At 41.3% G+C, this 21,674-nt stretch overlaps 1 protein-coding gene across 1 annotated transcript; it reads right to left on the bottom strand.

The window, feature by feature from the left end:
* Positions 1-19,073: 19,073 nt before the first annotated feature.
* On the bottom strand, positions 19,074-20,008 carry LOC138901416 (uncharacterized). The gene is made up of 2 exons (XM_070189177.1): positions 19,416-20,008; positions 19,074-19,356 (listed from the first exon to the last, which is right to left on the bottom strand). Exons 1-2 carry the CDS (start codon positions 20,006-20,008, stop codon positions 19,074-19,076), a joined length of 876 nt encoding a protein of 291 aa, XP_070045278.1.
* Positions 20,009-21,674: the final 1,666 nt, after the last annotated feature.

The following is a 21,674-nucleotide window of genomic DNA, read 5'->3' as shown; positions in this document are numbered from 1 at the left end:
TATAGTATATCCATAACCTCACGATTCCAAATATATGATTATATTCAAAATCGAGTTCCAATTTCGTAATAAAAACCCTCCAACTCACTCTCTTAAGTTCATACCAAGAACTCCCAATTTCTACGCTTTAAATCCTTGATTCAGGGGTTAAATTCCTTGTATATTCTTGAAATATAATCACAAATGCTTGATTTAGAGGTTAAATCTATGTAGATTCTTGAAATATAATCACAAATGAGTGGAAATCACTTACCCTCTTGCCTTATATGAAAATCTTATTGAAAAATCGCCTCTCTCCAAGTCTAGGGTTCAAAATATGAGTGAATAGGCAAACATTCCGAACTAACAACTTATATATTCTACCTAATTATACCCTTTTCAATCATGAGACACTACTCCGTGATGGCAAAGCACAAAAATCTGCTGCCTGAAATCCCTTTTAAGTGATCGTGACTGAAGCCACATGATCGCGAAAGCCAACAACCCCCACACCTTTGCGAACGCAAGCAATACTTTCACGAATGAAAAGGACAAAATCCCCCAGCCAACTCACCCACACGAACGTGAAGACCATCTCCACAAAACTATGTGATCACGACCACCAGCTTGCGAACACGATGCACAAAATCCAGCCGGCCAAAATCCTTTTCTGTGGTTGCATAGCCCCTTCTGCAATCACGAAGTGTAAAACCTCTCTAGCCAAACTTCCCTCTCCACGATCATGAGACTCAGCTCTACAATCGCGAAGCACTGTAGCACACCAACAAACCAGTAGTGCGAAAATCAATTGAACTGGTCTGAAACCACCCCAAATCACACCCGAACCCCCGGGACCCGTCCAATTATTCCAACAAGTCCATATTCTTTCTACAAACATGTCCCAAGGCTCGAAACATCACAAACAACAACAAAACTTGGAATCAAAGATTAAATCTGTATCTTAACTTTAAAATATATCAACTTCACTGAATGTGTCTGAATCACACTTAGACATTCCAAAAAATAACCAAACTTCGCACACAAGTTCTATTCAACCAAATGAATCTATCCAAAGTCCTAAAACACCAATCGAAGCCCGATAACATCAAAGTCAACTATCGATCAAACTTAAGAACTCCCTAATTCTTTAAATTGCAAATGTTTAACAAATAGAGTCAAAATCTCCTGGGAACATACAAACCAAATTCAACCATATGCCTAAGTCCAAAATCACCATACGAACCTCTTGAAACCATCAAATCCCAATTCCGAGGTCATTTTCTCAAACATTAATCCTTTGTCAACTCTTAAACTTAAGCTTCCTAAAAATAGAACTAAGTGTTCCAATTCATTCCTAAGCCTTCCTAAAACCAAAACAACCATCCTCGACCAGAAGCATCAAATAGGAGAACGGGTATCTAATACACAAAACGACAGACATGGTCGTTACATGCTCCCCCTCTTATAAAATTGTTTGCCCTCAAAATCGTTTAAAATCATACTTGAAATGCCAAAAAGATGAGGATATATGCTCCGCATATCATGATCGATCTCCCAAATGACTTCCTAGATCAGTTTACCTCTCCACTAAACCTTCACTGATGCAATCTCTTTCGACCTCAACTTCTGAACCTGCCTATCCAAAATGGTCACTAGATCTTTTTCATAAGCCATATTCTCATCCAATTGTACTGAACTGAAATCTTATACATTTGACTTGTCTTCATAATACTTCTGAAGCATGGAAAAATAAAATACCAAATGAACGCCCATCAAGCTGGATGGCAAAGGAAGACTACAAGCCACCTCACCAACTCTCTCTAAACCCTCAAATGGGCCAACGTAACGAGGACTTAACTTGCCCTTCTTTCTAAATCTCATTACGCCCTTCATAGTGAAATTCTAAGAAGAGCCTTTTCACCCTCCATGAAAGACACATCACGAACCTTCCTATCAGCATACCTCTTCTACTTGGGCTGCGATGTACGAAGCCGCTCATGAATCAACTTCACCTTCTCCAAAGCATCAAGAACCAAATTTGCACCCAACAACCAACCCTCACTAGGCTCAAACCAATCAACCGAAGAATGACACCTAAGGCCTCATTCTAAATATTGGGCTAGTATTTCTTGTTGTAAGCAAACTCCGCTAATGGTAGAAACTAATCCCAATGGCCTCCAAAATCAATAACACACACTCTCAATATATCCTAAAGGATCTAATTGGTCAGCTCGGACTGCCTACCCATCTGCGGATGAAATGTGGTGCTAAGCTCTGCCTACGTGCCCAACTCTCACTGAATAGCTCTCCAAAAAAAGTGATGTGAACTGAGTACTCGATTCAAAATAGTAGAAACAGGCACCCATGCAAATGGACAATCTCTCTAATGTAGATCTGAGCCAACTTCTCAAAAGTGTAAGAAGTCATGAACGGAATGAAATTCACAAACTTAGTCAATCTGTCCATAATCACTCAAATAGCATCAAAGTTCCTCAATGTGGTAATCCTACCACAAAGTCCATAGTAATGCGCTCCCATTTTCACTCCGGTATTACTAATCTCTAAGTCAAATCGCCTAGTTTTTGATGCTCACATTTGACCTGCTGACAATTCAAACACCATGAAACCTGTCCAATAATGTCCTTCTTCATCCTCCGCCATTATATTGCTGCGTCAAATCATGATACATCTTCATGCACCTGGATGGATAGAATACCGCGAACTATGAGCCTTCTCAAGAATCAACTCCCTCAAACCATCCACATTAGGAACATAAATCCGACTCCGAAGTCAGAATTCACTTCCATCTCTAATGACCACCTACTTAGCACCACCTCACAACATCGTGTCCTTAAGGATAAGAAATTGAGGATCATTATACTAGTTAACCTTAATGTGCTCAAACAAGGACGAATGTGCAACAACACAAGCAAGAACTCTACTACGCTCAGAAATATCCAACCTCACAAATTTCTTAGCCAAAGCCTAAACATCCATAGCCAAAGGTCTCTCTGATAAACTCCCCATATTCTCTTCCTTCCTACTCAAAGAATCTACTACCGCATTTGCCTTACCTGGATGATACAAGATAGTAGTATCATAATCCTTTAACAACTTCAACCACCTCTGTAACCCCAAATTCAAATCCTTTTGCTTGAACAAATTTGGAAGACTCTGATGATCAGTGTATACCTTTCATGACAAACCATAAAAGTTGTGCCTCAAAATCTTGAGCGCATGCACAATAGCTACTAACTCCAAATCATGAATCGGATAATTCTTCTCATAAGGCTTCAACTGGCACAACATATAGGAAATCACCCTACTATCCTGCATTAACACATAATTAAAGCCAATGTGCGAAGCATCACAATATGTAGTATACATCCTGATCCTGAGGGCAATACCAAAACTGGAGTTGTAGTCAAAGCAGTCTTGAGCTTTTGAAAGCTCTCTTCACAATCATTAGACCATCCAAATGGAACACCTTTCTGAGTCAACTTGGTGGCCAATGGTGCTGCAATAGATGAAAATCCCTACACAAAGCGACGGTAGTAACTTGCCAAACCCAAGAAACTCCTGATCTCTATAGTTGTAGAAGGTCTAGGCCAACCCTGAACCACCTCAATCTTCTTTGGATCAATCATGATACCATCACTAGACACCACATGGACCAAGAATATCACGGACTCCAACCAAAACTCATAGTTAGATAACTTAGCATACAGCTTCTTCTCCCTTAGAATCTGAAGCACAATCCTCAAATGATGCTCATGCCCCTCTCTACTACGGGAATATACCAAGATATCATCAATGAATAGAATGGCAAAAGAATCCAAATAATGCTGAAACACATTGTTCATCAAATGCATGAAAGTTGTAGGGGAATTAGTCAAACCATAAGACATCACACAGAACTCATAATGCTCATAACGAGCCCTGAAAACTATCTTAGGGATATCTGAAGCCCTAATCTTCAACTAATGATAACCCGATCTCAAAACAATATTTTAGAACAACTTGGCACATTGAAGTTGATCAAAAAACCATCAATACGAGGTAATGGATACTTGTTCTTAATAGTGACCTTACTCAACTGCCTATAATTAAAACAACATATTCCTGGAACTATCCTTATTCTTCACAAACAACACCGGTTTTAAAGAGAAGCACTTGGCCTGATGAATCCCTTATTCAACAACTCCTACAACTGCTTCTCCAACTCTTTAAACTGTCAAACGGTATGGGGGAATAGATATGGGTTGAGTACCCGGCACCAAATTAATACCAAAACTAATATCCCTATCGGGTGGCATGACCGGTAGGTCTGCAGGAAACACATTTGGAAACTCCTTCACTATTAGAATCAAGTCAAAAGTAGGAGTCTTTGAACTAGCATCCCTAACAAAATCTAGATACGCCAAACACCGCTTCTTAACCATTCGCTGAGCATTCAGAAATGAAATCATCCTACTAGGGGTATGACCAAGAGAACCCCTCCATTCCAACCTTGGTAACCTCGGCATAGCCAACATTATTGTAAGGCCCCGTAAAATTTTACTAGAACCCGGGGTTTTGCGGTGCCTATGTAGGCTAATGTGTTTGAGGATTGTAGAAATTCAAGCTCGCCATGGTACGAACATTTTGGGTTGTACAGTACATAAGGGAGTTGAAGGAAATCTTTTGCAGAATATGGCATTTCTGCGATCTAATATGCGATCGCAGAACCTCTTCGCGGAACCTAGATCGGCCGCAGAGTGCAACAGAACTTGAGCCAATTTTTGAAAATCATTTTGCGGTCAAGTACGAGGTCGCATAATCATATTGCGGGCCGCACAATCCGTCGCAGAACCAGCATAAAGATTGTCGGAGGGAGATTTCACGGTGCGTTATGCAACCACATAACTGTTCTATGGGCCGCATAACGGCCGCAGACCTGACCAGGCCTGCCCAGTTTTTGGGACCATTTTTGTGGTCCCCTTTGCGGACCGCATACTCATTTTGCGGTCCAGTCTGCGACCATAGACCCGGCTTCGTAAGCTTAAGTTGGAAAATTTTCACCCGATCCCATTTTTATAAAACGACCTTGGGGTTATTTTAGAGGGTTCCAACTGCTATTTAGAGAGAGGAAAGTGTTCTAGAGAGAGAGGAGGAATCTATAAGCATTTTGTTCATCAATCATTGCTCAAGTCTTTTAGAATTCCCAAGGAAAACTCACAAGGTATTCATCCAAGAGGTAAGGTTCCATACCCTAGTCTTCAATTTCGAATTTGGGGTAGAAGATGGATAATGGGGAGTGTGATTCTTGGGTATGAGAGTGTTATCTATGCATGCATGTACCAACAAGGTTTGTGGGAAGGTTGTTGAGCTCAAATGGATAAACATTGGATTGTGGGATGAAGCAATCCACCATAGGAGAACCTTGAAATCATAATGCACACCTAGTGTATGATAAAATACTTAAATGAGCTGAAACCACGAATATCTTCCTAATTATGGTTCAATTTTATTATGTCTCTAAATAGATCGAAGTTGCTAGGATTTTCGGAACATTGTAGTAATTTAAAGGAAGCTCAAAGCGAGGTATGTTGGCTAAATTTCTCTCTTAGAATTGAATCCTACGATATTCTTGTAAGTCTAAAGTATGATGGGCCAAGTTCTTATTTCTCATATTCCGAGATATTCATTATAAATTTGACTATTCTGAATAAGCTTTGTGTCGAAAGATATATGTTCAAAATGTGTTCTGAATGCTCTTATCATATGATATTATCCTTCAAGAATGTGTTCAAAGTGTGGGTTGTGTATTAAAATGTAATGTCACGCCCCGACCTCAGGGAGCGCGACCGGCACTCAATCGAGATAACCCGGACGAGCAAGCATGTACAATACCTTCTACCCGATCTCACTCATGAATAAAGAGGAAATCTATTAATTGGACAATGAGGAGGATCAGGTTAACCACACCAATTCATTATCATTAGTTACATCATTTATAAGTTTCAAAATACTTACACTTTCATAGTTTGAAGTGGTACAAATACAACATTACTAGTTTGACCTTCCCATCACCAACATACCACCCATATTATGTCTACGGAGCCTCTAATAGATACAAAAGAGTACTATGATTATGCTGGCAACAAGGCCTCGGCTATACCTCAAAACATAATACACATAGGACAAAAGATACACGACCCCGAAATGAAGTGGGGCTCACCAAGTCAGCTGGGAAGAGGGTGTACCGCTATCACTGATCAACGCCACATGTTGTAGTACCACCTGCATCCATTAAAGATGCAGCGCCCCCGAAAAAAGGGGCGTTAGTACATATGGAATAGTACTAGTATGTATGACTAAACACCCTCTCATTGGAACAGGTAACAATACAAGGAAGAACAGTCATAAAATTAATGGAAGCCTCAAACAATACTAAAACATCAAGTTAGGAGCAAGATAATTTTTCAAGTAAATTTCCATTATTATAGGTTGGGAGATCTGTAGCACCGATATACCACCGTGATTTTAGCACGGAGTCCGATCACGGCCCGATCGGCTAGGCTGTCTCACCTAAAGACATCAACCACAATCACAAATCCTATCAAAATCTCAATCATTATCTCAATCACAAAGCACAATCACCACCATGTGTGCGGCATGGCGTCCAGTCACATCAATCTCATCCCAAATGAGGGGAATAATCACAATTCACTCCTACACCGGCACGTGTAGTTTTGGGGTTTGGCTATTTCAACCTACCCTTCCTCGATGACTAATGATACTCCCAAAGTGTTTATTATTTAAAGGATTTACAGCTTATTTCAACATATTTTACACGTCTCTTAGTTTCATTGGCACTAGTGGCCCCAAATGTAATATCATTCTTGGCACGTTGATTGTATCTCATATTTCATGATCACCTCTTTCACTTTCAAACATCATCACGGATCATCAACAAAAAAGCATTTCTATTCAAGACCTTGAGTACACATATGAGAAAATAAGAGTCTTAAGCACATTGAGATTTCTACACAATTTGGCATAATAGCTTTCATTTGAAACACGACTTGAAGTCATAACATTTAGATACACAACCCATACTTTGAACACATTCTCAAATAGTAACACAACGTGACAAGAGCATTTAGAATATATATTGAACATATATCTTTTGACACAAAGCTTACTCGGAATAGTCAAGTTATAATGAGCAACTCGGGACTTACAAGGACATCGTGGGATTCAATTCTAAGAGAAGTTTAGCCAACATACCTCAAATCCACCCCTTAATGATACTACAACGTTCCACTACACTAAGAAATTTCAATCTACAATAACAACATCCAAGGGACCAATATTAGTAACAAATTCCATAGTTTAGGCCATTTAGACACTTTATCAAACACCTAATAGGCATAAATCTCTACATCTCTTAACCATAGAATTAGTTCATCCAACTACCACCATTTACCTATAATTTATCCCACCATCATTCTTAAACAATTTATAACTTCCAACATCACATGCATGACCATCCATCCACATCCAACCAACAAAATTCCATCAAATAATCACCTTTCAATCTCTACAATGGTTATGTATTTAAATTGGGAACTTATGGCTTCCAATCACAATCCCATGAGTTCCAATACTTAATTCATACTCATATTCCCATAATAAATCCATGCATGTAAGTCTAAGGGTGTAGGATTACCTTTTGGAAGAAGTCTTGCAAAACCCTCCTTTGAGTTCTTGAAGGAATTTCTTGAAAATATAAGGATTTCATGGTGGATTGAGTTAGTTCTAGTTTGGAAATGATAGGATTCACACCAAGATAAAAGGGGAATTCTTAACTTGAAGATGGGAGGAGTTGGAGGTCTTGAGAGAGTGGAGGAAAGCTCCAAAATTGGTCCAAATGAAATGGGGCAAATGAGCCCACGAAGTTACTTAAAAGGACCTAAAGCTTGGGCGCGCCCAGTCTCGCGAAGTGAGCCTCACTTTTTTGTCCACGGCATACAAGGGAAGACAGGATCCGCGCCCGATCTAGCGAAGCGAGCCTTGCTTCGCTGTCCGCCAAAATAACTGGGTGGTCTGACTTTGGTAATTTGATCATAACTTTTAGTAGGAATGTCCCAATGACAAAAGGATTGATGCGCTAGAAACAAGACTCAAAGGGATACGCTTTAGAGGAAAAATTCATGGAAATTACCTTTTTATTATGAGAGTTATACCCATTCAAAGTCAAGTGTAGTGCAAAAATTTAGACATCTTTTCCACTTAATATATCCAACTCATTCCAAGTAACTTCTTCCCACTTACAAACCTCCTTAATATGTTACGAAACACTTTTAATGACAAAATAATGTGGCTCCACCCCAAAGGTCTCCTTTAGTACTCAAAAAATATATTATTCCTAATCGTCGTTGGTGAACTATAAAGTCTTAAATCATTAGCTAATTCTACGGAACCTTACATCCTCCCCCGCTTAGGATCATTCATCCTCGAATGAGGGTTAAAGTTCGCTATAGACACCCAATGTGACTCAACTCTCTATTCACACACCAGAAGTTCTAAATTCAACCAACTCCCTAAATCTCCAAAAATTTCGGCAGAGTTTCCTCTATAACTGGCCTATCAAGAATCCCAGAAATCAATATTAACAACATATACATAACCCAATGACGTAACATAACATGAAAACAACACCAACCTTGGCCTCATAAGCAATACATTACTAGAAAGGAACACCCCTAATATCAACTGTACAAGTAATACATAATTCATAGAAGGTAAACTCTTAATAATTTCATAGAACACAACTACCTAAATACATAGTCATTCAAACAAATGAGGGTACTTCCTCTTCATCTCTTCCTCGGTCTCCCAGGTGGCCTCTTCAACTTGTTGGTTTCGCCATAGTACTTTCACGGGAGCAATTTCTTTATTTCTCAGCTTTCGAACTTGCCTATCAAGAATGGAAACTAGAATTTCTTCATAAGTCAATTCTTCATTAACCTCAATAATTTCAACCGGAACAATGAGTGTCGGGTCTCCAACCACCTTCTTCAACATGGATACATGGAACACCGGGTGTACTAAAGACATCTCTAGAGGTAGCTCAAGTTGGTAAGCTACCTGACCAACCCGCTGAATAATTTTGTACGATCCGACATACCTCGGACTCAATTTCCCTTTCTTACCAAATCGCATTATACCCTTCATGGGGAAAACCTTCAGGAATACCCAATCATCCTCTTTGAACTCCAAATCCCTATGACGAACATTCGAGTAGGACTTCTGATGACTTTGGGCAGTTTTCAACTATTCCTTAATGATATTAACCTTCTCTACAGCCTGATGCACGAGGTCTGGTCCTATCAACTCTCCTTCCCCAATCTCGAACCACCCGATAGGAGATCTACATCTCCTACCATATAAAGCCTCGAACGATACCATCTGAATGATAGCATGATAACTATTATTGTAGGTAAATTCTATGAGAGGCAAATGATCATCCTAGCTACCCTTGAAGTCAAGAACACAAGCGCACAATATATCCTCAAGCATCTGAATGGTTCACTCTGCTTGCCCGTCGGTCTATGGATGGAAGTATGTACTAAGGTTCACTTGATTACCCAAACCTTGCTGAAATTTCTTCCAAAAATTAGCCGTGAATTGTGCCCCTCAATCTTAGATAATAGAAACTGAAGTGCCATGCAACCTGACTATGTCCTTGATATACAACTAAGCATACTGTTTCGCGGTGTCGGTAGCCTTAACATGTAAGAAGTGTGCTGATTTCATGAGTCGGTCCAAAATCACCCAAATTGAGTTGAACTTGCGAGGCGTGTGAGGCAGTCCCACCACAACGTCCATATTGATCATCTCCCATCTCCACATCAAAATTTCTATATTCCGTGCCAACCCACCGAGCCTTTGGTTTTCGGCCTTTACTTGCTGACAATTTGGACATCTTGCCACAAAGTCTGCTACATTCCTCTTCATATCATTCCACCAGTAGACTTCCTTAAGATCATGATACATCTTTGTAGAGCCTGGGTGCACGAAATACGTAGAAGTGTGAGCCTCGATCATGATTCTTTCCCGGAGACCGTCTACATTTGGAACACATAAACGACCTTGGTACCTTAGTGTACCATAATCCACACCAAGTGAAAAAGCGGTGGTCTTATGTTTATGTACCAACAATGGATCATCGTATTGCTTCTCCTTGACTTCCACAACAAGCGATGATTTAGCCCTATTTTGCACAATCACCCCTTCTTCTCTAGAATCTGTAAGACAAACTCCCAAAATAGCCAACCGATGAACCTCCCTGGCCAACGGCCTTTGATATGCCTCCAAGTGTGACAAACAACCCATAGATTTCCGGTTAAGAGCATCCTCCACAACATTAGCCTTCACCGGATGATATAGGATATCGATGTCATAATCCTTAAAAAACTCAAGCCATCTTCTCTACCTCAGATTTAATTCCTTCTGTTTGAAAATATATTGGAGGCTCTTATGGTCCGTGAATATATCCATATGGACCCCATACAAATAATGACGCCAAATCTTCAATGCAAATACCACCACCGCAAGCTCTAAGTCATGTGTTGGGTAGTTCTTTTCATGATTCTTGTGTTTCCTAGAAGCATAAGCTATCACCTTGCCATGTTGTATTAATACACACCCAAGTCCGATTCTTGAAGCATCACAATATACCACAAACCCATATGTACCCTCTGGTAGAGTCAACACCGGTGCCGTAGTCAATCTTGATTTCAACTCCTGGAAGCCCTTTTCACAAGCATCTGACCATAGGAACTTAACCGATGTCTGCGTCAATTTAGTCAACGGAGAGGCAAGGGTAGAGAACCCCTCTACAAATTTCCTGTAATATCCAGCTAAGCCCAAGAAACTGCGAATCTCTGTTGGGATTGTAGGTCAAGGCCAATTCTTCACCGCTGCAATCTTCTGAGGATCAACCTTAATTCCTTCTCGAGAGATAACATGATCCAAGAATGTGACAGATTCAAGCCAAAATTCACATTTTGAAAACTTTGTATACAACTGGTGATGATACAGAGTCTGCAGAATTGCCCTGAGATGATAGCCATGGTCCTCTTGACTTCGTAAATATACCAGAATATCGTCAATGAACACTATCACAAAGGAGTCAAAAAAAGGCTTGAAGAATCTATTCATAAGATCCATGAAAGCTACTGGGGCATTTGTTAGCCCAAAAGACATTACTAGGAATTCAAAGTGCCCATACAGGATCTTGAAAGTTGTTTTCGGAATATCCTACTCCCTGATCTTCAATTGGTGATACCCGGATCTTAAATCAATTTTAGAGAAGTACCTAGCACCCTGCAATTGGTCAAGCATGTCATCTATCCTTGGCAGTGGGTACTTATTCTTGATCGTGACCTTGTTGAGCTGCCGATAGTTGATACACATTCTCAGTTACCCATCCTTCTTTCTTACAAAGAGGACTGGTGCGCCCCAAGGCAACACACTCGGTCGGATGAAACCCTTCTCTAATAAATCCGTCAATTGTTCCTTTAGCTCCTTCAGTTCTACTTGTGCCATTCTGTATGGTCGAATAGATATAGGTTGTTTGCCTGGCATCACATCAATCCCAAAATCAATCTCCCTGTCTGGCGGGATTCCAGGGAGCTCATCCGGAAAGACCTCCAAAAATTCATTCACAACTGGTACAGACTCAAGTGTAGGTGCCTCGGCGTCGGTGTTCGTAACCCGGACTAAATGGTAAATACACCCCTTGTTGATCATCTTCGAGGCCTTAAGGAAGAAATGATCCTACCCTTCGGCACTACATCATCCCCCTTCCATTCAATAACTGGCTCATTTGGAAATTCAAACCTAACGATTTTGGTTCGACAATCAAGCTTAGAAAAACATGAATAAAGCCAGTCCATCCCTATGATTACATCAAAATCAACCATCCCTAATTCAATGAGATCGGCCATGGTGTCCCGACCATGCATCGTAACAACACAATCCCTATAAACCCGCGCAGCCACAATAGACTCACCAACCGTAGTAGATACAAAGAACGGCTCATGAAGTTGTTTTGTTTATATCCCAAATTCCATAGCAACATAAGGAGTGACATAGGACAAAGTGGAACTGGGATCAATAAGAGCATATACATCATGAGGTTGGACATTCAATATACATATGACAACATCTGGGGAAGCCTCTGCACTCTGGCAACCACTCATAGCATAGAAACGGCTGAGTCCTCATGAACTCTGTGCACCACCCCTAGTTGCTCCACGCCCTGCGCGTGCTGGAGTGCCTCGAGCTGGAGGAGGTGTTGTGGATGTAGTAGTTGTAGAACTGGCTGGCTGTGTTGTACCCCTGCCCACACTCTGGCGGGACGAACAGTAATCTCTCTGGATGTGACCCCTCAATTCTCACCCGTAGCATATGGGTAGGTCTATTTAGCAGACTCCTAAGTGTACCTTCCCACACCTAGGGCATGGGGGCCTCCACTGCTACTGGAATCTCCCACCAGGCCGACCCTGCTGGTAAAATCCCATGTTGCCCTGACCGGGCCTAAAATGACTCCACTACTGCTGACTGCGTGCTGATGGCGGTGCACTAACTGAAGACTGAGCAAAATACAGGGATGGCCCTGATGACTCTCCCCTGAATGTTAACCTACCACCACCACCACCAAAAGAACCATCAAAGTTTCCCGCGGACCGGGCCTTGCTGCTACCCTCTCGCTCGATTCTATTCTTCAATTTATGGTTCTCTGTAGCTTGAGAAAATGCAACCATCTTCCCATAGTTTATGTCAGAATTCAAGGAAGTTGTAGCGGCCTCATTAATAACCAAGGGGATAAGGATCTGCATAAACCGGCGCACTCTCTCCTCCATAGTGGGCAACATGTATACAGCATACTTGGACAGGCGTGCGAATCTCATATGGTACTCCTACGTACTCGGGCTACCTTGTCGTAAGCTCTCAAACTCAGTGGCACGGGCTACCTTAGTCGCGGTAGGCAAGTAATGATCAATGAAAGCATCGGCAAACTCATTCCACCTTGCCGGAGGGCTCCCCTCCTCACGGGACTCCTCCCACAGTTCAAACAGAGAATATGCCACCTCTTTCAGGCGGTAGGAAGCCAACTCCACTGCTTCCATCTTAATAGCACGCATAACTCGAAGAGTCTTGTGCATCTCATCAATGAAGTCCTGGGGGTCCTCCTAGGGATTAGTACCCATGAACACTAGAGGATCTAACTGAAGAAACTAGTTCACCCTGGAACTAGCAGATTCCCCTGACTAACTGGAAGAAGTAGGCGCAACAATCAATCTCTGGGCCTGAGAAGCCACTATCTAAGCCAACATCTATATGGATCCCCTAAGATCCCCCTCAGAAACACCCGGACCAAAAGTTGGGGCTGGAGATGGAACTGGAATATCAGATAGAGGAATTGCTACACCCTCACTAGGTACAGGAACTGGTGCAGTCTGATTAGGAGTAGTAGAATCAGGCAGTGTAGTAGCCAGGGGAATATTCTCACCCCTCGGGTGCTCACCCGCATCATCAAGTAAAGAATCATCTGCCACTCCTAGGGTGGCATTGTCTCCTTGTCCAATTCTTGCTTTCTTCCTAGGTGCCATATACTAAAAATTAGAGCACTGCACGAGTTAGAGGAGGAACGGTCTTACAATCAGCTCTATCGCACGATCTAGAACATCAAAGAAGGGTATTTATTCCTAAATTCCCAAGTAGCCTCCTAATTATAGATGTGGGCGACAACACACCGATAAGAAGAACTCTACTAGACACGGCTCTGAGACATCCTAGGACACTTTAAAACCTTAGGCTCCGATACCAAGTTTGTCATGCCCCGAGCTCGGAGAGCACGACCGGCGCTCAACCGATATAACCCGGCCGAGAAAGCATGTACAATACCTTCTACCCGATATCACTCGTGAATAAAGATTAAACCATTTCATTAATTAGACTATGATGGGGATCAGGTGAACAATACCAATTCATTATAATTAGTTACATCGTTTATAAGTTTCAAAATACATACTCTTTCATAGTTTGAAGTGGAAAAAGTGGTACAAATACAACATTACTAGTTTGACCTTCACAACACCAACATACCACCCACACTATGTGTAGGAAGCCTCTAAAAGATACGAACGAGTACTATGATTGTGCCGGCAACAAGGCCCCGGCTATACCTCAAAATATAACACATGGGACAAAAGATACACGACCCTGAAATGAAGTGGGGCTCACCAAGTCAGCTGGGAAGAAGGTGTACCTCTATCACAGATCAACTCCGCCTGATGTGGTACCACTTGCATCCATTAAAGATGCAGCGTCCCCAGAAAAAGGGATGTTAGTACATATGGAATAGTACTAGTATGTATAACTAAACACCCTCTCATTAGAACATGTAAAAATACAAGGAAGAACAGTCATAAAATCAATGAAAGCCTCAAACAATACTAAAACATCAAGTTAGGAGCAAGATAGTTTTTCAAGTAAATTTCCATTATTATAGGTTGGGAGATCTTTAGCACCGATATACCACCATTATTTTAGCACGGAGTTCGATCATGGCCCGATCATCTATGTCGTCTCACTCAAAGACATCAACCACAATCACAAACACTATCAAAATCTCAATTATTATCTCAATCACAATCTCAAGCACAATCACCACCATGTGTGTGGCATGACGTTCGGTCACGTCCCGATCGGCTAGGCCGTCTCGCCACAATGCCGTGTGGATCGACATCACCCTTTTCTAGCAATCATCTCATCCCAATAAAGGGGAATATTCTCATCACTTCAATCCCATCCTAAATAAGGGGAATAATCACAATTTACCCATACACCGGCACGTGTAGTTTCGGGGTTAGGCTATTTCAACCTACCCTTCCTCGGTGACTAACGATACTCCCAAAGTGTTTATTATTTAAAGGATTTACAGCTTATTTCAACATATTTTACACGTATCTTAGTTTCATTGGCACTAGTAGCCCCAAATGTAATATCATTCTTGGCATGTTGATTGTATCTCATATTTCATGCTCACCTCTTTCACTTTAAAACATCATCACGGATCATCAACAACAAAGAATTTCTATTCAAGACCTTGAGTACACATATGAGAAATTAAGAGTCTTAAGCACATTGAGTTTTCTTCCACAATATGGCATAATAACTATCATTTGAAACATGACTTGAAGTCATAACATGCAAGGTACCGTAGAATTAGCTAATGATTTAAGACTTTATAGTGCACCAACGACGATTGGGAATAAGTACCAACGATGTAGAATTAGCTAGATTTATTATTTATTCATGGATAAGTTCGGGTAGAAAGCATCTAGTAGGCTTGCTTGACCGGGTTATCTCGGTTGTCGTGCTCCCCGAGGTCGAGGCGTGACAAACTTCATATCAGAGCCTAAGGTTTTAAAGTGTCCTAGGATGTCTTGGAACCGTGTCTAGTAGAGTCCTTCTCATCGATGTGTTGTCGACCACATCTATAATTAGGAGGCTACTTGGGAATTTAGGAATAACACCCTTCTTTGATGTTCTAGGTCATGCGATAGAGCTGATCGTAAGACTGATCCTCCTTTAACTCGTGCATTACTCTAATTTTCAGTACATGGCGCCTACGAAGAAGGCAAGAACTGGCCGAGGAGCTAATTCCACCCCAGGAGTGGCAATTGATTCTATATCTGACGATGTGGGTGAGCACCCGAGGGGTGAGGATAGTCCCCCAATTACTACACCACATGATTCTACTACTCCTGCTCAAATTGCACCAATTCCTACACCTACTGAGCGTACAACGATTCCTACAGCTGATATTCCAGTTCCACCTCCAGCCTCATTTTCCGGTCCCAATGTTTCTGATGGGGACCTTAGGGGATCCATACAGATGTTGGCTCAGATAGTGGCTTCCTAGGTCCAGAGATCGAATGTTGCACCTACTTCTTCCAGTCAGCCAGGGGATTTTGCTAGTTCCAGGGTGAACATGTTTCTTCAGTTAGATCCTCCAGTGTTCACGGGTACTAATCCTGAGGAGGACCCCCAAGACTTCAATGATGAAATGCACAAAACTCTCTGAGTTATGCATGCTACTAAGACGGAAGCAGTGGAGTTGGCTTCCTACCATCTGAAAGAGGTGGCATATTCTTTGTTTGAGCTGTGGGAGGAGTCCTGTGAGGAGGGGAGCCCTCCGGCAAGGTGGAGTGAGTTTGTCAATGCCTTCATTGATCATTTCTTGCCTGCCGAGACTAAGGCAGCCCATGCCGCTGAGTTTGAAAGCCTGAGACAAGGTAGCCTGAGCATGTGGTAGTACCATATGAGATTCGCGCGCCTATCCAAGTATGCTATTTACATTTTGCCACAATGGAGGCTAGAGTGCGCCGGTTTGTGCAGGGCCTCAGACCCTTGGTTATTAATGAGGCCTCTACAGCTGCCTTGAATTTTGATATGAACCATGGGAAGATTGTGGCATTTTCTCAAGCCGCGGAGACCCGCAAATTGGAGAATAGAATGGAGCGAGAGGGTAGCAATAAGGCCCGGTCCCGGGGCAACTTTGGTGGTTCTTCTGGTGGTGATGATGGTGGTGCTAGGTCGACATTTAGGGGATGGTCATCATGTCCATCCTAGTCCTTTGCTCAGTCTTCAGTTAGTGCACAGCTATCAGGGCTGTTTTAGGCCTGGTCAGGGCAACAGGGGATGGACCTGATTACAGATGGGGTTCTCCTGAGGTCTCCTCCCACATCACTTCTCTGATGCTCAAGTCGCAAATGCGACACCGTAGATGCATACATAAGGCCGCTAGTGCGACCACACCAGAACAAGCCATGCCAATCAACCCCCAAATGATCTGAAACTCACCCGAGGTCCTCTGGACCCCGTCCAAGCACACCAATCAATCCCAAAACCTAACACACACCTACATGAAGTCTCAAATAAAATAAAATAACATCAAAACTACAAATCACACCTTGATTCAGGCTTAATGAACTAACCAAACCTCCAACTTTCAAAACTCATGTTGAACCACGTCTAACCAACTCGGAATCACCTCGGATTTTGCACACAAGTTCTAAATGACATAACGAACTTATTCCAACTCCCCTAACAATAATCTGAACCCGATAACATCGAAGTCAACTTTTGGTCAAACCTGTGAACCTTCCAAACCTATAAATTTTCAACTTTTGCCAAATAGAACCAAATCAACCTAGGGACCTCCAAATCCAAATTCATACATACGCCCAAATCACCATATGAACCTATGGGAACCATTAAAACACGAATCTGAGGTCGTTTGCTCAGAAGTCAAAACCTTGGTCAACTCTTCTAACTTAAATCTTCCAAATTGAGAATCACTCTTCTGAACAATTCTTGAACTTCCCAAAAATCAAAACCAACTATGCATGCAAGTCATAATAAATCATAGGAAGCTATTCAAGACCTTAAACCACCGAATGGAAGTCTAATACTCAAAAAAAATTGGTCGGGTCATTACAGTAGGTTTCTTTGATAATTTATGACTTTTGGGTATGGTTGATTCGTCTCCCAAAGGGTTTGGGAGTAATTTAGAAGACTTAGTTCCTAACTAGAAGCTTAAGGTTAGAAGAGTTTACCAAGATCAATATTTTGGGTTAACGGGATTGGATTGATGATTTGAAGGTTCTAGCAGATTCGTATGATAATTTTGGACTCGTATGTATATTTGTATCGGGTCTCGGGTGACCCGGGGTTGATTCGGCACTTTTAGTCGAAAGTTAGAATTTTGAACTTAAGAAAGTTTGAGGTGTTCGATTTGATGCTTGATTCTTGGTTTTGATGATGGTTTTAGAGCTTCGAGTCTTTATATAAGTTTTTATAGGATATACAGTCTTATTAGGATGATTGAACAGGGTCCCGGAGGGCACGGGTGAGTTTGAGATGGTTTCGGAGTATTTTGGAATATATTGCTGCTGGTGGTTTTTTTATGCACGGCAGTGCATCGCGATCGCGATAAGGAATTGGACTAGGGTAAGATTTGCACTTCACGATCGTATGGAGGTAGTTTGTGATAGCGTAGGGTCGTCAGCTTGTGCACATAGGAGCGGTCATGTGAAAGATATAGCGGTTACATAAGAGTCAGGCCAGTTGGCCTTCGCGATTCCGTGAGCCCTGTCGTGATCGTGCAGAAGGATGAATCTCAAGGGATATTTAAGTCGTAGATTTCGGGATTTTTCATATTTTTACCATTTTTGAGACCTGGATTTCGGGATAAGGCGATGTTTGAAGAGATGTTTACCTCAACTTCAAAGGTTGGTAATTCTAACTTGGATTTGACTGAAGATATTGAATACCCATAGATTTTCATATCTAAATCTAAGGATTTAGAAGAAAGAGAAAGAGAATTTTGGCATAAAGAGTTACTATTTTCTTTTGGGTTTTGAACACCGATTTGAGGTTGAATTTGGAACCAAAATATATATTTGGACTTATAAGGTCATGGGTAATCGCATATTTTGGTCCATTTCGGGTTCCGGGCATGTAAATTCGGGTTGACTTTTATTGACTTTTTCTAAATTCATTAAAAATTAAAGATTTTTGAATTGGAACTGATTCCTAAAGTATTCGTTGACTTCTTTAGGTGTTGTTGGATAGATTTGGGATATTTGGAGGAGAATTTCATAGGAAAATGGTATTTGAGGGTTGAAGTTATCTCGGAAGAAGGTAAGACTCTTGTCTAACCTTGCTAAGAGGGAAATTTTCTTCAAAATTAGATTTATATGTTACATCTTACGTGATTTAGGGGTGGCGCATATGAGTGATGATGAGTATATACATGTACACTAAGGTTATACCGTGTTTGGGGTATTTTTAGACTTCTTTATGCCTTGTTTGATTGTATGTTCTTCTTGACTTACCTTTTATTTGATTGTGTATGACTACGTGAGCATATATATTCATGCTAAAGATCTTGTTTAGGCTTATGAAATATTATTTGGGCATGATGGTCTTTTTTTGGGGTTAACGAGATGATTATATATATATATATATCAACTATTGCTAAACAAGTGCATTGTTTTCAGGGGGTATGAATTAACCCCTGATCTGTGATCAAGAGTATTAATATTACAATCCAAAATCTTCCTAGGAAAAACAGTTCCTAAGATGTCTGCCCAAAAAACTTCATTTGCAAACACCGGAGGAACTATCATAGTTGTTGTTCTACCAAAAAAGTCTTTGTTTGCAGCCTCCTTTGCCATTAGGTTAGCTACTTTGTTCGTCTTCATGTAGTTGTGCTTCACCACCACGTCTCTTAATATTAGGATGATTGACCTGCATTCAAAAATAATTGAGTCAAAGACATGGTTACCCGAGTTAAGCATTCTTATTACCTCTGTTGAGTCTGTGTTGATTTCAAGGGGGTGAAACCTCTTTGCTTTTCAATTTGTAATCCCTGCAGCACTGCAAGTAATTCAGCTTGGGTGTTTGTGGTGTGAGGCATACTTCCCATAAATTCCAGCACCAAGTTGCCGTTGAAAACTCCTCCTGTACCACCCTTCCCATGATTCCCTAAAGCAGCTTCGTCGGTGTTGAGCTTGTAATGACATGTTAATGGGGGAACCCATTTGACCCAGATGGTCTTCTCTTTTATGGGTGTTTGGTTAACTGAGATAGTGATATACTCAGTTGCCTTAGCCAATACAACAGAAATAGGAACTTTTTTATTTTTGAAGAGGTTGTTATTCATAGTAATCCAGAGCTGCCAGAAGCTAAAGGGAAAGAGGCCTTCCCAACTAAGAACGTTGTTGAATGGTTTTCTTCTAAGGGTTAAGCAACTGTTAGACCAGGATCTACTAGTGAATGTAGGAGGTTGACTTTGGGTTGCTGTGGTGCTTTGTGAGGTTAGCTGATGTGATTTTGCATTAGGGCAGTCAAAGAAGATATGGGCAGAGGTCTCAATAGCAGTAGCACAGAAGCAGCGCATTGGGTAACAATGAACCCTAATTTTGTGGAGATAGGCCCTTATGGGAAGCCTTCCATGATATAAGATGAAGGTTTTGATCTTGTTAGGGACTTTCAATTTCTAGATCCACATATAGCTATTATTATCCTCTTCCACCTTCTGGGGAGATTTGTTAGTAAGGAGGATATAGGCTGATTTAATGTTGAAGAGAAAATTGCTAGTTTTGCCCTAGATCACTTTGTCCTCCTTTATGGGATTGGATGGGATGAAATTAGTTGAGAAGGTCAATGATATTAGGAGGGGTGCTCAAGGATATAAAGTAGGTATCCCAAACCCTATTGTTATAAATGGTAGCTACTTTGGCTGAGAGGTCAGTTTGAGAGAGAGGACCCTCAATCATGTTCCTAATTGGTGGGTAGTTGGGGATCCAGGAGTCATTTATGAAGCTTACTCTGTCACCTTTGTGCACCACACATCTTATAGCTTTCCTGCATGTGTCCCAACCTTTTAGAATGCACTGCCATGTAGAGGATTTGGCTTTTTGGTGGGGAGGGTGACCCCAGTTACAGTGCTTGGCAATTAGGGTCTTTGCCCACGGAGTGGAAGTGTTGTGAAACACTCTCCATGCAAGGCCCGAGTGAATAGCTTTATTTTTACACTCAACTTTTTTTATTCCCTACCCTCCCTGGTTTTTAGGCTTGGTAATAGTGTCCCAGCCTACTAGGTGCATTTTCTTCTTATCGGGTGTAGTATCGCAGATGAAGTTCCTCTGAATTTTATCAATTACTTTTGTGGTTTTTTAGGGGAGCTTGATGAATTGAATAACATGGTTTGGTATGGTATTCAGAGAGGCTTTTGCTAGGGTAGTTCTCCCAGTCATGTTTAGGAAGCTTGTTTTTCATCCAGCCAGTTTGAAGTGCATGTTGTCAATGATGAACTGGAAGTCACTATTAACTAGCCTTTTATGGAAGATGGGGAATTCTAGATATTTGCCAAAGGTAGATGAGGCATGGATGGATAAGTTGGTAGAGTTAGCCTTTATCTGGTAGGGTAGGCAGTTGGCAGAGAAGAAGACTCTTGACTTTGTAAGGTTAATTTTTTTGCTAGAAGCCTGATTAAAGGAGTTTAAAGTATTGATGATTGTGGAGCAGTTTTTTTGGTCAGCTCTGGCAAATAATGTTAGGTCATCAGCAAAGAACATATTAGATATATTTGGTCTAGACCTGTTGATGCTGACTGGGCACCACTCCTTAGTCTGAACAGCTTCATCAATTAGCCTAGAAAGTCTTTCCATACACATGATGAACGGATGAGGGGAAAGAGGGTCGCCTTGTCTTATGCCTCTTGATGGTTTGAAAGGAGGGCTTTGGTCCCCATTAACCAGAATTGAGATGGAGGAGGAGCTTACACAAGGCAAGATGAGATTGATAATGTCAGTGGGGAAGTTGAAAGCATGGAGAGTGTCCCTGATAAAGGACCACTCAATCCTATCAAAAGCCTTTTTCAAGTCAGTCTTTAGGATCATATGAGGTTTTTTTCCTCTCATTTATCCAAAGTGGGTGATATATTCCTATACAATAATAGCATTGTCAGAAGCTCTCCTATTGGACATGAAGCTGGCCTAACTGGGACCAATTATATGAGTCAGGTAGGGCTTGATTCTATTCACTAGAATTATTATCATAGT

The sequence above is a fragment of the Nicotiana tomentosiformis genome, chromosome 11 (genome assembly GCF_000390325.3).
Source record: "Nicotiana tomentosiformis chromosome 11, ASM39032v3, whole genome shotgun sequence".
NCBI lineage: Eukaryota > Viridiplantae > Streptophyta > Magnoliopsida > Solanales > Solanaceae > Nicotiana > Nicotiana tomentosiformis.
The sequence above is the reverse complement of the archived record's forward strand: the minus strand, read 5'-3'. Positions and strand labels throughout refer to the sequence as shown.